Source organism: Poeciliopsis prolifica, unplaced genomic scaffold (genome assembly GCF_027474105.1).
Source record: "Poeciliopsis prolifica strain line A6 unplaced genomic scaffold, Auburn_PproV2 SCAFFOLD097, whole genome shotgun sequence".
In the NCBI taxonomy this organism is placed as follows: domain Eukaryota; kingdom Metazoa; phylum Chordata; class Actinopteri; order Cyprinodontiformes; family Poeciliidae; genus Poeciliopsis; species Poeciliopsis prolifica.
Window position 1 is genome coordinate 50,233 of NW_026562472.1, and position 15,240 is coordinate 65,472.

General features: G+C 48.8%; 3 protein-coding genes across 4 annotated transcripts in view; 1 reads left to right on the top strand and 2 right to left on the bottom strand.

Annotated features, from left to right (window-relative positions):
- The first annotated feature begins 1,682 nt into the window (after nt 1-1,682).
- Nucleotides 1,683-4,475, top strand: LOC129353819 (methyltransferase N6AMT1-like). Of its 2 annotated transcripts, XM_055023263.1 has the most exons (7): nt 1,688-2,566; nt 2,648-2,734; nt 3,581-3,671; nt 3,780-3,863; nt 3,937-4,078; nt 4,155-4,279; nt 4,363-4,475. In XM_055023263.1, the coding sequence occupies exons 1-6, from the start codon at nt 2,427-2,429 to the stop codon at nt 4,274-4,276; spliced, it is 666 nt and encodes a 221-aa protein (XP_054879238.1). In that variant the 5' UTR covers nt 1,688-2,426; the 3' UTR covers nt 4,277-4,279; nt 4,363-4,475. The 2 variants fall into 2 exon arrangements, with proteins under 2 accessions (XP_054879240.1, XP_054879238.1); XM_055023265.1 differs by lacking the exon at nt 2,648-2,734 and having other exon boundaries at nt 1,683-2,587.
- On the bottom strand, nt 4,312-10,311 carry LOC129353818 (trifunctional purine biosynthetic protein adenosine-3-like). The gene is given in 22 exon segments (XM_055023262.1): nt 4,312-4,573; nt 4,657-4,772; nt 5,595-5,736; nt 5,801-5,931; nt 6,005-6,124; nt 6,199-6,384; nt 6,387-6,401; nt 6,493-6,645; nt 6,723-6,974; nt 7,078-7,276; nt 7,351-7,460; nt 7,541-7,635; nt 7,710-7,935; nt 8,005-8,259; nt 8,347-8,560; nt 8,645-8,713; nt 8,787-8,898; nt 8,977-9,247; nt 9,327-9,476; nt 9,549-9,613; nt 9,937-10,209; nt 10,293-10,311. Coding segments are annotated over 19 exon segments (2,997 nt in total). The 5' UTR covers nt 9,472-9,476; nt 9,549-9,613; nt 9,937-10,209; nt 10,293-10,311; the 3' UTR covers nt 4,312-4,387.
- Nucleotides 10,312-11,369: 1,058 nt separating this feature from the next.
- The window catches only part of LOC129353827 (uncharacterized), a 58,880-nt gene continuing 55,009 nt past the window's right edge, over nt 11,370-15,240 (bottom strand). Inside the window, exons 5-9 of the mRNA XM_055023284.1 lie at nt 13,127-13,303; nt 12,806-13,056; nt 12,141-12,407; nt 11,745-11,897; nt 11,370-11,675 (exon numbers count right to left, since the gene is read on the bottom strand). Coding sequence (XP_054879259.1) covers nt 11,512-11,675; nt 11,745-11,897; nt 12,141-12,407; nt 12,806-13,056; nt 13,127-13,303 — 1,012 coding nt within the window. The 3' untranslated portion in view covers nt 11,370-11,511. The remainder of the gene's footprint in view (nt 11,676-11,744; nt 11,898-12,140; nt 12,408-12,805; nt 13,057-13,126; nt 13,304-15,240) is intronic.

Below are 15,240 nucleotides of genomic sequence, written 5' to 3' on the forward strand. Positions count from 1 at the left end.
GCAGAAATAATCCAATAAGTAAAATGTATCATTTAGCCTCTCTTTCCCTGATGCTGATAGTAAGAACTAAAAAGGGAACCTTTAGAGAGACGGACGGAGTTTGGTGTTTGGAATCCCAGAACTGGTCTGATGATGATGAAGGTGTTGCAGCAGGAGGTTGATTGATGAAGGCAGGGATCTCTCATGATCTCATGTCTACATGGACGGTGAGGTCACACAGGACTTGGCTCTTTGTCTTTGGGGTCTGAACCCAGCCGATGAGAGAAGTGTGATTTGAAGCCACATGTTGCTGACGGGTCGGTCCCCGTGTGCAGGACAGTGTTGGGCTCTGTGGCCCCGGCTCTTCTTCAGCTGCAGTTCTTTGTCCATCTCGGTTTTGACTCCAAGCTGCCTGGAGGATCCAACCAAAGATTAGTCTTTTGCTCTCCCCTTATAAGGGTTTCTACCTGCTTTCAGTGCATTTTCATTGGCTAACACTGTTCCTGTGCTTTGTTGGGTAATTTGTTTGGACTTTCTCTGGACTTTGTTACAGACCTTTTCTCCTGATGTCTTTGCTAATGTTTCAGGGTTCTTCATGTTCTCTCATGTTTTTTCTCTGACACGTTTATGTTGTTCAACAACCTATTTGTTAATTAGGTTTTATAACTCAACAATATTAATGTAAGTCCGTGACTTTAAATTGTATGTAATGACTCAAAATGTTCAGATGTCATCCTTTAAAACTTTAATGCTTTTAAACAAGGACTCCTCTCAGCTATTGTTATCCATCTGCAAGCTGGAAACCTGCTCTTCCTCTCTCATCCCTGATTTCTTATCATTCGATATAAAAAAGAAGTGTGATTAAAGCAAAGCTTATTTATTTATTTTATTCCAGTGTGTTGGATTTAGATTTCACTTGTGTTACTAATTAGAAAGGTAACTTTCTTTGTTGTTACTGTTAAATGAAAATGTCCAGCATGGGAAGTGGGTTGATGTTTGATTTTGTTGACAAAGTCTGGACTCAGGTGAGGAGATGAATATGAGAAACCTGAACCTCCGGCTGATGTTCACCTAAAAAGAAATGCTCCTAATGGAAGCACCGCGAGAGAACAAAGCAGGGTTGGAGTAGGAAGTCATTCTGTCAGAGCTTTTCCTCAAAATCAAACACAAAAGCAGTGAAAATTGATTTTAGTTGAAAGTAACTACAGTCAATATAAGTATTTCTGTTTCTTCCCACATGTTTCTTAGAAGTAAAGAAATCAGGAAAGAGAAAATGTGAAATGTTGCACTAAAGCACAGAGAGGATGTTTATGAGAAAGTTTCATATGAGCGACAAACTAGAAGAATCAGGAGGTCAAGAGTTCATGTGGGATCCTCTGCTTTAGGTCACTGCTCTGCTTCTTCCACTGTGTTGTGGCTGCAGAGGCACCAGGTGCCGGTTTGTTAGGTATTTCAGGATTCTGTGATGTCAGCAGTTCCAGCATCCAAGCAGAGGAAGAGAATAAGGTTTGAAAAGAGTAAAATGTTTCACTAGGTGTCTGTTGTTTAACCTCATGTTTATTTTTTATTGGTTCCATGTTTAGGAAAGATCTGCATCCAACTGTTGTAAAAAGTAATGAAGTTATTCAATGATTGTTCTCCATAAATAGGTTGTTTCTTTTCTTATGAAGTCAGTAATGCATGTAATGTTGGAGTAATGATTCATATCGAAAAGGTGATTTGTTTTGATGATGTTTAGTGTTTGTGATGTGGAAATGTGAATGCTGGGTGTGACAGCAGGAAGGACGTCTCGGTTCTGTCAGGTCCAGGCTGATGAAGAGGCTCAGCAGCTCCACGAAGCCGCGACGCGTTTGCATCGCCGGCGGCGGAACGTCAGCATGCGATGAAGACAGAAACATCCAAGCTTGAAGAAGAAGAGCGACGACGAGGCCTTTAAACCAAACGTGTGACAGCGTGTTGTTCAGTCAGAGGCGTATCCCAATGTTCTGCAATCCAGGCTGCAGCAGGGGAAGAGTTGCCTGTATGGATGTAGAAGGTTAGGAAGGAAGTGGAGAAGAAGGACTTTGTCAAGGAGGAAAGTCTCTCCGAAATGGACGAGTTATTTAACTGAGAAGTTTAGAAGAGCAACATGTGGATGTAGATATGAAGAAATGATGGTGAAAATCTCAACTTATTCATCTTGTGTTTTTTTCTCAAACAAAGAGAATGATGTTGAATGTTTTGCTACTATTCTCAGTAAGATGAGCAGCAGCTGCTTTTCTGTGTTAGTTCAGTTCAGTGGAGGCTGCAGGTTGTAATGTCTCCTCCTGCAGGGCAGGTGGCGCTGCGGCCGGAGGAACCCGTCAACAGCAGCACATGGTTTCTCTCTGTCTCTGTCTCTGGTGGGAGGCGCAGTGAGTGAAGGGATCTGTGCAGGTTGTTTGTGCTGTTATTAACATGTTGCTAACATGAGCAGCAGCGGGTTCCCCACGCCGCTTTCCTCCCACGCGGGACGCGGAATCTTCCAGGACGTTTACGAGGCCGCGGAGGACTCGTTCCTGCTGATGGACGCGCTGCAGAAAGACGCCGAGACGCTGCAGCGGATGAGGCAGGGCTGCAGCTCCCCACGGTGCGTGATGTCTGTGTCCCTGATCCCCGTGTCACTGTGGCTCCTTCTCGCTCTTTGCAGCCCCTGCGTGTGCGTGGAGGTGGGCAGCGGCTCCGGAGCGGTCAGCGCCTTTCTGGCCTCGGTCATCGGACCTGCAGCTCTGTGCATGTGAGTCACTGTTGCTCCACGCAGACATGATGCTGGACGTGACGTGTCATCCCGTGGATGTGGTGTCAGAAACTCGAGGACCTGAAGGTGGATGGTGGAGGATTTGTTTACGTGTGGAAATGATGTAAACAGTGAGCAGGTGGAGGGAAGTGAAGTGAAGTGGAGGGTTCTGTAGTGGATCCCGCGTGAACCCAAACATGAAGGTGTTGAAGAATCGTGTCAGTGATGCTGGTGGGAGACAGTGGAGGCTGGAACCGTGGGAACGACCAGCAGATGATGTTGTTGTTGTGATTCTTTCTGAGAATCAAGAGGTTCAGTTCACAGGACAGACTGATGATGATGATGATGATGATGATTCCAGTCAATCATTTTCAGTCTCTGCAGCCATGAAGTGGAGGTCAGGGGTCATGTGAATGTTTGTGCTTTTGCAGCAGCCATGAGGGAGTTGATGTGTAATTATAAATGATTCTTAATGTGGAGCTTCTTCACAGTAACATTGGTAGTGATGAGTGGAGGTGCAGCAGATGATTCCTTTACATCTCAGTCAGTCAGAGACTCAATGGATGTGATTCAAGTTTGGCTGTGAAGCTGCAGCTTTTCTCTCTCTGTTGCTGCTTCAGCTTCAGGCCGAATCATCATTTTATGAGTGAAAGCAGTGATTAACGAGACTTCAGTTTGTGCTTTGTTTACTGAGTTCAAATACTTCAGTAATGATCACCTACATAAGTAGAGAGATGTGTCATTGAATAACAGAGGTTAATGTTCATATGTAACTCTGTATGTTGACCTCAATGACCTTCAGTCAGTTGCTTTTGTGCTCCAACATGTTTTGTTTCTCTCTTGCAGCTGCACTGACGTGAATCCGGCTGCCGCTCATTGCACAGCCAGAACCGCCTTCTGTAACCGGGTCGCCCTGCAGCCCGTCATCACAGACCTGGTACCGATCGCTCACTCAGTCACCATCATGTCACTAGAACCAGCAGTGATTAATGTAGATGTGATGCTGCATGCGTCCTCACAGACACTCTATGTCTCTCCTGTCCAGGTCCAGGGTCTGTTGCCGAGGCTCGGTGGGCAGGTGGATGTCCTCCTCTTCAATCCGCCCTATGTTGTCACTCCGTCAGAGGAGGTCTGGACCTGTGGACCCGGCTGGCGTCACCATTCACTGGCTCAGGGTTTGAATGTGTTTTGTAACGATGCAGGTGGGCAGCAGAGGGATCGAGGCGTCCTGGGCCGGAGGTCAGCGGGGCAGAGAGGTCACCGACAGGTTCCTCCCTCTGGTCCCTGGGCTCCTGTCCACCAGAGGTTTATTCTACCTGGTGACCATTGCTGAGAACCAGCCGGGTCAGTCAGTCAGTCAGTCAATGCAGACATGAGATGTTTATGGGAATGGGAGAGTTAGGTTTCAGTTTGTCCACAGATGACATCATCAGGTTAATGAGTCACTTTGACCTGGAAGGAGAGAGCAGCCTGACGACCAGAGCCGGCAACGAGAGGCTGTCTGTGCTGCGTTTCCACAGGAAGCAGCAGAGGAGACAGTGAGAGGTCGGAGTCATGGATGTGATTCACAGTATCGGTTCAGACATTCATGCACTTTAATGTAAACTATGTTTCCTCCTAACAAATAGGTGAGACACTACAGACAGTCAGACTCTATGTCCTCCACACCGCCTCTCCCTCTGGTCCCAGTTGGACGGCTCCACTGGCCACCAGCTCCAGCGCCTGGGGGAACGCCTGATGCTCGGCCTCCCGGATCCTCGCAGACAGACTGTCCTCTGTGTCTCCGAGCAGCACCGGCACCGCCTGCTGCACGATGATGGCGCCGGCGTCCACGTCCTCCTACAAGCCAACAGTCTTCATCATTTCTTCATCATGTGTCTGCTGTACAGTTTGATGGTTTCCTGCATGTTGGTCAGACTTACAGCTACAAAGTGGACAGTGCATCCAGTGACCTTCACTCCGGCCTGCAGGGCCTGTTTCTGGGCCTTGACCCCTTTGAACGATGGCAGCAGCGAAGGATGGATGTTCAGCAGCTTCCCTGGTTTCACAGGAAGAGTTGGTGAACCTTATCCCCTTATCCCCTTATCCCCTTATCCCCTTATCCCCTTATCCCCTTATCCCTTATCCCCTTATCCCCTTATCCCCTTTATCCCCTTATCCCCTTATCCCCTTATCCCCTTATCCCCTTTATCCCCTTATTCCCCTTATTCCCCTTATTCCCCTTATTCCCCTTATTCCCCTTATTCCCCTTATTCCCCTTATTCCCCTTATTCCCCTTATTCCCCTTATTCCCCTTATTCCCCTTATTCCCACCGGTTTAAGAGAGGAAAGCAGTAGAATTATATATATACTCGGTTTAAGAGAGGAAAGCAGTAGAATTATATATATACTAAGTGTTGAAGGTAGTTTTGAAGGAAGCAAGGAGGAGAGGGAGAGAAGGGAAGGAAAGAAGCAGGCAAGGAAGGAGAGGAAAGGTTGGAAGAGTAAGAGAGTGAAGAAGGAAGGAAGTAAGAGTTAAAGTGGCAGACTAGATGAGGAGTTAGAATGTGGATCTCAAAGTATTGAAGCTAATGTACTTTGAGATCCACATTCTAACTCCTCATCTAGTCTGCCACTTTAACTCTTACTTCCTTCCTTCTTCACTCTCTTACTCTTCCAACCTTTCCTCTCCTTCTTTCCTTCCTTCTCTCTCTCTCCTCCTTGCTTCCTTCAAAACTACCTTCAACACTTAGTATATATATAATTCTACTGCTTTCCTCTTAAACCGGTGGGAATAAGAGCTGCATCACAAACTGACCTTACCTGAACAAAATGTACTGCGTCGTTTGCTGTTTGAATAAAATCTTTATTGAAATCCTACCATTCCATTTCTTGACAAACTGAGCAGTGAGGATCCTCATGAAGCCAGCCAGGCAGACCAGTTGCACTTGAAACTCTTGCAGTAGCCCATCAATGGTGGCATCAAACTCAGCTCTGCTGGAGTACAGCTTGTGGTCCACAACCTGAAGAGAATAGAACAGATACATAAGTAAAGCTTCACATTAACAGGGAGAGATGTTGACCCACCCTGGTCTGGATTCCAGCCATGGCTGCTCTCTGGAGGCCCAGAACTCCTGGCCTGTTGGACACAACCAGCACAATGTGAGAGGAGCTGCTGGAGGCTTTAGCCTGAGTGATGAGGGCCTGCAGGTTGGTACCTGAGGAGAGAACCACAGAAACATCAATAAATAAAGAACCTCAGTAGAACACATGACATTAAACACAACCCACCCGACCCAGAGATCAGAACAGCCACTCTGGTCTTGTTGGGTGCTGGGCCCACATGGACCTGCACAGAACCAGCCGCCATCAGGCTCTGCTTGAGGTTGGAAATGACAACAGAGGGGGAACCTGCAATAAAACCACAACATTACTGCTGCACAAACACACACCAAAAATCTCCAATACTGGTTCTGTTGTCTGACCTGCTTTCCTCGGTACCAGACGGCCAACCATCCAGGCCTCGTCATGGAGAAGGAGTTGAGACAGAACCTTCTGAGCTTGAGCTGGACCAACCACCAGAACAGCACCGAGCCCACAGTTGAAGGTTCTGCTCATCTCCTCCTCGCTGACGGAGCCGTCCTGATGGAGCCAAGAGAAAACGGCCGGATCCTCCACCGAGAGGCGTCTGCAAACAAACCGCTTGAGCAACACGTTCTTCCTACCACTAAACTTTATTACAAACACCATAAGTCTCCGTCTGCCTTCCTTCCTCTCACCCAGCTCGGCTGCCAGACCCGGGCCAAGAACCCGGGGCAGGTTCTCCAGAAGCCCGCCGCCGGTGATGTGAGCGTAGGCTTTAACGGCGCCGCTGCGCAGCACAGGAAGCAGCAGGCGGCTGTAGATCTTAGTGGGGGTGAGCAGCGCCTCGCCTGACAGAACCACAAACCTTTCAATGACACTCTGGACAGGTTCTGCTCAGTTGGACCAAACTTTATTAAAAACTGACCCAGATTCTGGTTCTGCTCCCCAAACGGAGCAGGAGAGCTCAAACCCAGCCCGCTTCGCTCCACAACCTTACGGACCAGGCTGAAGCCGTTGCTGTGGAGACCAGAGGAAGCCAGTCCAATCAGAACGTCTCCCTCCGCCATGTCCTGTAGCCGTGGCAACAAGGAACCCCGCTCCACGGCGCCAACACAGAACCCGGCCAGGTCGTACTCTCCAGCCGGGTAAACGCCGGGCATCTCTGCCGTTTCACCACCTGCACAAAAATACATATAAAATAAAGAAATGTATAAAAACCAGTCATCACAAAGTCCACCGGGCTCACAGAACAAACTGCATCGGTTCTGGTTGGTTCTGACCCAGCAGGGCGCAGCCGGCCGCCTCACACGCCTTGGCGACACCGCCAACCACAGAGCCAGCCACTTCCACGTCCAGAGAGCCGCAGGAGAAATAGTCCAGGAAGAAGAGCGGCTCGGCGCCGTGAGCCAGAACGTCGTTCACACACATGGCCACCAGGTCCTGACCCAGAGCGCCGTGACGGCCGCAGGCCTGGGCCAGCTGGGAAACGAAACCGGCACATTAAAGACCTGATGCTGTAAGGACAATAGTTAACACTTTACTAGAATAATCACCTTTAATTTGGTTCCAACACCATCGGTGCCAGAAACCAGGATCGGGTCCACAAAACCAGCCGCCTTCAGGTCAAACAGACCCGCAAAACCTCCGAGCTCCGCAGCAGAACCTGACACCAAACCCACATGTCAGACCAGCTGGAAGCTCAACTCTCCCTGCATCACTGAGCAGAGCGAGGCGGAGCGGTACCGGGTCGGGTCGTGGCTCTGGCCAGAGGCTTGATCATCTCCACCAGCCGGTTCCCTGCAGCGATGTCCACGCCGCTGTCCTTGTAGGTCAGAGACCTGCAGCGGGAGACAAACGTCAAACCGACACACAAACAAACATCCACTTTACTCTTTGTTTCACTGAAACAGACCCGTGTTGGTTCTGAAGGACCCGGTGGCCGATGTCTCGCCGGTACACGGCGCCTGGGAAACCAATGTCGCCCACACCCTGATTGGCCGCCTGCAGAGCGACCTCCAGGCTCGACCCGACCGCCGTCACGGCCAGAACCCGGCCGCCGCTCGACACCAGCCGTCCGTCCCGCAGGGCGGTGCCGGCGTGGAAGACGTGCAGCCCGGCCTCCTGCAGCCGAGTCAGACCTGCAGCAACAAGAGACATGAAACGCCTCGGCCCGCTGCATCGGAACCAGAACCCTGCAGCGGGCCCACCTGTGATCTCGACACCTTTCTCATAGGAACCCGGGTAACCCGCACTGGCCATCACCACGGTAACCGCAGAGCGGCCCTGCTGCCACACCGGGGCGTTGGAGGAAAGGGCGCCGCTGACGGTGCTGCTGATGACATCATAGAGGTCGCTCTGCAGCAGAGGAAGCAGAACCTGACACTCTGGGTCCCCAAAGCGACAGTTGAACTCCAGAACCTTTGGGCCCTGATTGGTCAGCATGAGGCCAGCATACAAAACACCTGAAACAGCAGCAGCAACACTTTCCAGTCACTTTATTCTCCTACATGACCCTTGACCTGCTGCATCATCTCACTGCTACATTTTACCCATATAAGGTCGTCCTTCCTGCCTCATCCCATCCACCGTCTTCTGCAGGATGGACTCTCTGATCTGCTGCAGCAGCTCATCACTGACCTGCGGGGCGGGGCAGTAGGCCCCCATCCCGCCCGTCAGGGGCCCCGCGTCTCCGTCCTGGAGCCGCTTGTGGTCCTGAGCGGGCGGCATCACAGAGACGGAGGAACCGTCGCTGAAGCACAAACACTGCAAAGTTGACACATCGTTAGCTTCAGGCTCTGCTGAGACAAAAACACAGGAAGCTAAAACACATTTCAGTTCTGGACTCACCGACACTTCCTGTCCCTCCAGAAGCTCCTCCACCACCACTGTGGTTCCTGCCGACCCAAAGGTTCCGTTCTACAAGAACAGACGAGTCGTTTCTTCTTTGGATCTCACATTTACAATTCTTTTCTTTAATCTCCTTTCCCACCTTCATGATGTCCATGACGGCGCGACACGCCTCGTCCTGATCCCCGGCGACGATGACTCCTTTCCCCGCCGCCAAGCCGCTCGCCTTCACCACCAGAGCTGGAAAGTCGGCACTGACAAGAAAGTGCAAATGGATTGAGAACCAACATTGAGATTTGGGTTCTGAAGAACCGCAGAGCCTCTGAGCGAACCTGCGGATGAAGCTGCAGGCGTCCTGCGGCTCGCTGAAGGAGCCGTAGCGAGCCGTGGGAACGCCGTGACGCTCCATGAACGCCTTGGCAAAACTCTTGCTGGACTCCAACTGGGCCGCCGCAGCGGTGGGTCCAAAACACCGAATGCCCGCCGCCGTCAGGTCGTCCACGATACCTGCTGCGAGCGGCGCCTCTGGACCCACCACGACCAGACCCACATGGTGGTCCTTGCAGAACTGAGCCAGGATGCTGTGGTTGCTGATCGACACCTCTGGAGAAACGCAAACAAAACCTGAACGGACCTGAAAACAACACAGTTAATGTAGCAGAACCAGAACCCTCCCAGGTACCAGAGTTGCTGATCTTGCCACAGCTGGCGGTTCCTGCGTTGCCTGGAGCCACCAGAACCTGCTGGACCCGCTCAGACTGGGCCAGCTTCCAGGCCAGCGCGTGTTCCCGTCCCCCGCCTCCTACCACCAGAACCCGCTCGGCCATCGCTACTGGAACCAGAACACATTAGATTTAAAGGAGCATTTCCAATCACCATGTGAAGCCATTGTGCAGGCGCTGACCTTTAGCTGGAGGAGCCGTGACCTTTTCCAGGGGATGATTGAATCGTAAAGCAGGAAACAAAGAGCTGGAAGGAAAACAAGACTTTCAACACAACCTGCATCGATTTCTGCTGGAATCTGGATTACTGCTGAATCAGCATCAAGATGAGCAGGACAACAAAGGCTCCAGTGTTGGAGCCACATGCTTGATTCCCGCTGATTGGAGTCACTGGGCTCATGTGAGCCCAGAGAACCACAATCAACTCTTCACTGAGAGGAAAAGTCCAAATGATGAGCTGGGAAAACATTTTAAACATTCTTCATTTGTTCTGCTTTGCTTTCCAAAGTCCTGCTCACTTTGAAGCGACTGCAGCACAAAAACTCGTTCAAATGACCTGGACTGACTCACCTCTGTTCCTCTGCAGCAGCAACTAGTCGCAGCCCCACTGACCCGATGCTCAGTCCCTGCGTGGACTCAGCCTGCGTGGAAACTGCGGGGAGAGAAAGTGAGGCGATGAACGGAGCCACAGTGCGTGGAGCCACAGCGACATCAACTCACCCACTGCAGCAACAACACGTGCAAACGCTTCGCTCCACCGACTGATGGGAGGAAACTTTAGGGATTCCACCACTTCCTCTGGGAGCCACAGCGCAAAGCATCACGGGAGACGTAGTTCCTCTCCTGCTGGTTGCAATTAACAAACAAAACAGGTTAGTTTACATTTAGAGAAACTGACCGTCAAACAAAGATCTGAAAGAACCCACCTGAGAGGAACCGCTCTGGAGCACCGGCACCACCGAACCGGACCCGACCGGAGCGAACCGGACCGGACCGAGCCCGGATCACAACTGTTGCTCCTCCGGTTCGCTCTTATCCCTTTCCTCACAGCTGCTTTCAATTACCGCTGATGAACCCCAGCTTCATCTAATGAGCCTCTGATCAGCAACTGGCTTTCCTCTGATCTGATCCAATCAATCACATCGATCACATTGATTAATCTTTTGTTAAGAGTCCAACTGAACGTCACCTGGTGGTTCAGATCAGCACTGATGTCATAAATATTCACTATTCCGTCACCAACATGTGCTGAGCCTCATCCTTTGCTGCCCCACTTTATTGATTAACTCTTTAGATTTTCCTCCTCTGGAAAAAGACACTAAAATCTCTCCAGTCTGGATTTCTGCTCTCACTGGGATTTACTGACTGACTTCCATCAATCATTCCACTGAATTTGCTGCTTTTCTCTCATCACTTCTTGATTCATCTTTCATAAACATGGTTCTCCTTCCCTTCCAGAATCAATGAAACAGAGATCAATATCTGTTATAATAACAGCTGATCCTGAACGCGGTTCTGGATTCTCTCTAGATGAACAGCTCAGTTTCTCCTCCAGTTGTTTCCTCTTCGTTTCTGCTGCAGCATCCAGAACGTCAACATGAGTCCCTGAAACAAAAGCTGCAGGAAACATTTGGGAAACTTTCATTTCAACGTCTAAAAGCTCCAGACTTATGACTCCTTCAGTTTGCTAACTTCCCCCTTCCTCCAAAATGCTCCTTATGCTGAGAGTTCTCCACTCTTTGCATCCTGTTCATGTCTGCTGACTCATCGTTCCTCACTGACTGCAACTTTCTGGCATCACAATCAACAACGTGACAAAAGTTCATTCCTTCTGCATTTAACATTTGACTTTATAGTTTAGTTACACATCCAACATTCAGGTTTAAACTGATTTTCTGATTCGACAACATTATTATTATTATTGTAACAAACTTACATGGAAAACATAAGAAAGAAACATCAAAACATTTGTGCAAATCCAGAGGAAGAATCAGAGCAGAAAATGAAGCCAAGATGAAAAACTCTTTATTTCTCGTATCTGGGACAGAGTTCAGGCTTTTATTGCTTCTGAAAGAAATCAACTGGAGGAGAATCGTCACAGAGCTGCTCTCCGTTCCACAGTTTCTCCGCTCGGCTTTTCTGTCGTCACAGCAAAGGAAGTTCAGGAGCCTGCAGGATCTGCTGAGCCACGTCTGAACCCGTCGGCCCAAACAGCGTGACCCCTGAACTGTACGCCGCGGGGATCCTGACGTGAGCCGTCCTGGGCCCGTCCTCCAGCTCTTCCTCCAACAGCATCTGCCTCACTTGACCTGGACAAAGAGAAAACCACAATCAAACATGGAGGCTGAGAGGTCGGCGTCAGAAGGTCGCCGCCTCACCCTCCACGTCCAGCTGCCGCCAGCGCGGGTCGCCCTGGATCTGGGAGAGGTCAGAGAGCAGACCGCCAGACGTCAACCTCTGCAGAACGTCGTCCCGACGGACCAGCAGCACCGAGTCGCTGCAGAGTCGCTGGTGAACTTCGACCTCACCGACTGAAGGAGAGAACCAAAGTAGACGAGAAAAAGATCCTCTTGACATGATACAGAAAAACTCCTCTGATTTCATCTCCAACATTTAACAAGATAATTCTCACTTCAATCTACAGAAATGCAAATTGAGGCTTAAACTTTTGACATGGATGGAAACAGAACTGTCATTTGTTGACTGAGTGCGATTAGCTGCTAAAGAACCAAAGAGAAGCCGACAGGTGGAACCACACATTCTGTCTCACGCACCCACATCCAAAGGGTTGGTCGTGAACACGGCTCCGGGTGCCGCTCCAAATATGAGCTGATGGTGCCAGGCGTCGGGAACCTCCTCGCCGTCGGCCACGCCCACCTGCATGTTCATGGTCGCCACGGGAACGGCGCCCTTCTTGATCCAGCGTGCGAGCCACGGAACCAACCTGACGCTCCGCCGCGGATGAAGGTGGAAGAAGCGGCCGACGGCCTTCCCGCCGCTGGCCTCCCGGGCGCCTCGGATCAGCTGGGCGTGAGTCGCACCTGGACCGAGTCAACATCACCGTTACTGACGGCATCACAAGTCCTTTATTAAATATTCACTTCATGGGAAATCCCCATTATTTCACATCATTCACTAGTTGTGTGACGTCAGGGCGGCCATCTTGGTTCTACGTTTATCCACTTGGAATTGAGATGAACAAGAAGATATTATAGTGAATCTGTGACTTCTTCTCTATTACAAGAACTGTAGGAACTTTTTTACAAATGAAGAAACAGATTTTCTGTCTTTACTTTGGCGCCCCCTGCAGCCCAGCGCCCCTATATGCGTCCAACAGTGACTAGAAATAAAGAGCAGCACATTGTTTTTCTCTGTGACACACGTTAAAACTATTCTGGACGCTGCAACATCCCATAATACCAACATGGCGGAAGCTCACCAGCTTCGCTGCGGGAGAGCAGGTAGTCTGGCAGCGGAGCCTCGATCCTCCTCAGGCGGGTCTGGACGCAGCGCTCCGCTTCTTCCGGGGTCACATCCAGTCCGAGGGCCTTCAGGACGTCCACCACCGCCGTGGCCCCGCAGGCCGAGGCTCCGATCTGCTGGGTCTGCCTCTCCTCAGCCTCCTGGATGGACCACAGCATGGCGGCCGCCTCCTCCTCCTCCTCCTGGTCCTCCGGCTCCATCCGAGCGCTGAGAATCGATCACATTCCGATCAATTAGGCGCAACTAGCAGTTATAGAGCGAGAGCAGCGACACCTACTGTCGATTCTGTGAAAGACGTCTATCCGCTCGGTTGTGGCTTCGTTTCCATTGATGTTTCAGCCGAACTGAGAACCACCAGCTGACTCCAACAACACTCAGTGAGCATGCGCACTGTCCACGGTAACATGGAGCGCGGCCGCTGGCGCCCCTAGTGGTGCGAGGTCGCCACTCCATCCTTACAGCAACATTGCAGGAACAGTGATTTCATACGTAATTCATTCTTTTCATAACTTACATTTCATCCAAGTATTTATTGAATATCCCACACAATAAAAGTGATTAATGCAACACTTTAAAGTTGCTTTTAAAGTGTTAACTTTGTACTTTAGCTTAATAAATACAGATTTTAATAAACAGTTGGTTAAAAGTGAGAACTTTGTAGAAAACTTATTATGACGTGATTATTTACTAAATGACATTTTCTTCAAACATTTCTAAAGAATCCTAGGTCATTTTTGCACAAACACCTTGTGATAAATTCTAATCCTTTCCTGCCAGATCGTTTCCAATAATGTCAGACCCTCAATCACTTACACCAGTGCAGTTGTTCTCACTGTGCATTACTTTCACACTGAAACATTTTTAATGAAAACATAGGGAATATTGTCACTTTTTACCTCTTCAGTATCTTCAAAGACCCAAGACCATTATTTTTTCACATTAAGATTATGATATCTGACCAGGTTCTCTAAACCTCTGAAGCAAAATCAAATCCACAGCATCCCGGATCCTTCACCTTGCTGAACACAGGAGATCCACTGAGCTTCGAAACATTCACCCACTACAATGTATTGTCTGATTGAGCTGATTCCGCTGAGAGAATTTTATTTCTCTCATCAAATCATTCCTTTGGTTGATTTGGAGCAAAAACCAGAAACTATTTAGGAATTAGCTGTCTCAATGCCCAGATATTTTAGCAATACTAGCATGTTTTTATGCTTGTTGCAGCAGCAATATAGAAAAAACAGGATCTGGTGTCATTTCCACAACAAAACCTCATGAAGCAGAACATCCTGAAGCTTTTTACAGTTGGTTTGCATACTTGCCACTGCATTAAAATCCTATAAATTTCCTAGAAGTGAAAACTAAACTTAAAGTTTAGTTTTCACTGTAATTTAATTTGGAAACAATGCACCGTATAAAAAATCGGAAGAAAATCTTATTAATAGAGTTTTACTTTAAGAATATTTTTACTATGATAATAGAAGAAACTGAGGAAAAGTTAAGTGATTATTAATGCAGTTTCTTATATGGACAGCAGATGTCGCTGTTGCTCCATTGACAGAAGAGAAAATGAAGCTGATTTTTTTGGTGTTTTTTGCCTCCGATTTTTACTTTCCCTGCATTTCTCTTCAATTTCCTGTGGATGCAATTATTTGCAGCTCTCTCTGATTTAAAAACAACCCAAAATTAGGAGTGAAAAACTGATTCTCCAAATGAAGACAGCTGTTTCCTCCGAATTATCTTGGAGGAAAACCGTGACAAACTACAAGATCCTGAACAAGTTCCTCCATCCAATCTGCTGAGAAAGACAGTGCAGAAATTCGCTTCGGTCCGTCGTACCGTTCGTCCCAGCGACGCCTGAGGAAGAGGAGAAAGAGGAGAAATCTTCCCGTCTCTGGGAGAACAGACACAAGCAGAGCAGCCTTGACCTCAGCGCTCATCCCGTCGGGATAACGCGGGACTGCAGCTTCACACTTTTGCAGCAGCAACCACATTTTGTGCTTGAGATGCAATGAGTGAGAATTGGCTCCACTTTGATGGAAAACCATCAGTGTATATTGAAACCAGCTGAAAATCTAAAGACAAACTTTTATCTATAGCATCTAATTAAGTGGCAAGATGAACGCTGATGCATTTGTAACCCAAACAACTGCTTGACTGAAAGAAACACATGAAAGCAGAGAGAAAACCAGTCACAGCAGATTGCTTTTAATTATGGAACTAAACACTTCAGCAGATTGAAAACATCTTTATACTAAAAAACCAGATACACTTTTTTTTCCTTGTTGAAATTAGTGAGATTAAAATTTCCCATTATTTATTCTTTCTAATTTCCTCATTTTGAAGGTGCAGTATCTTTTACAGGCATCAGTTAGAAAAAATCAAGAT

Excerpts from the sequence above, each read along its gene's own strand:
- LOC129353819 (XM_055023263.1), top strand. The coding sequence starts at position 2,427 with ATGAGCAGCAGCGGGTTCCCCACGCCGCTTTCCTCCCACGCGGGACGC. Across the intron at positions 2,567-2,647 it reads GAGACGCTGCAGCGGATGAG|CCCCTGCGTGTGCGTGGAGG; the intron begins GCAGGGCTGCAG and ends CGCTCTTTGCAG. Across the intron at positions 2,735-3,580 it reads GGACCTGCAGCTCTGTGCAT|CTGCACTGACGTGAATCCGG; the intron begins GTGAGTCACTGT and ends TCTCTCTTGCAG.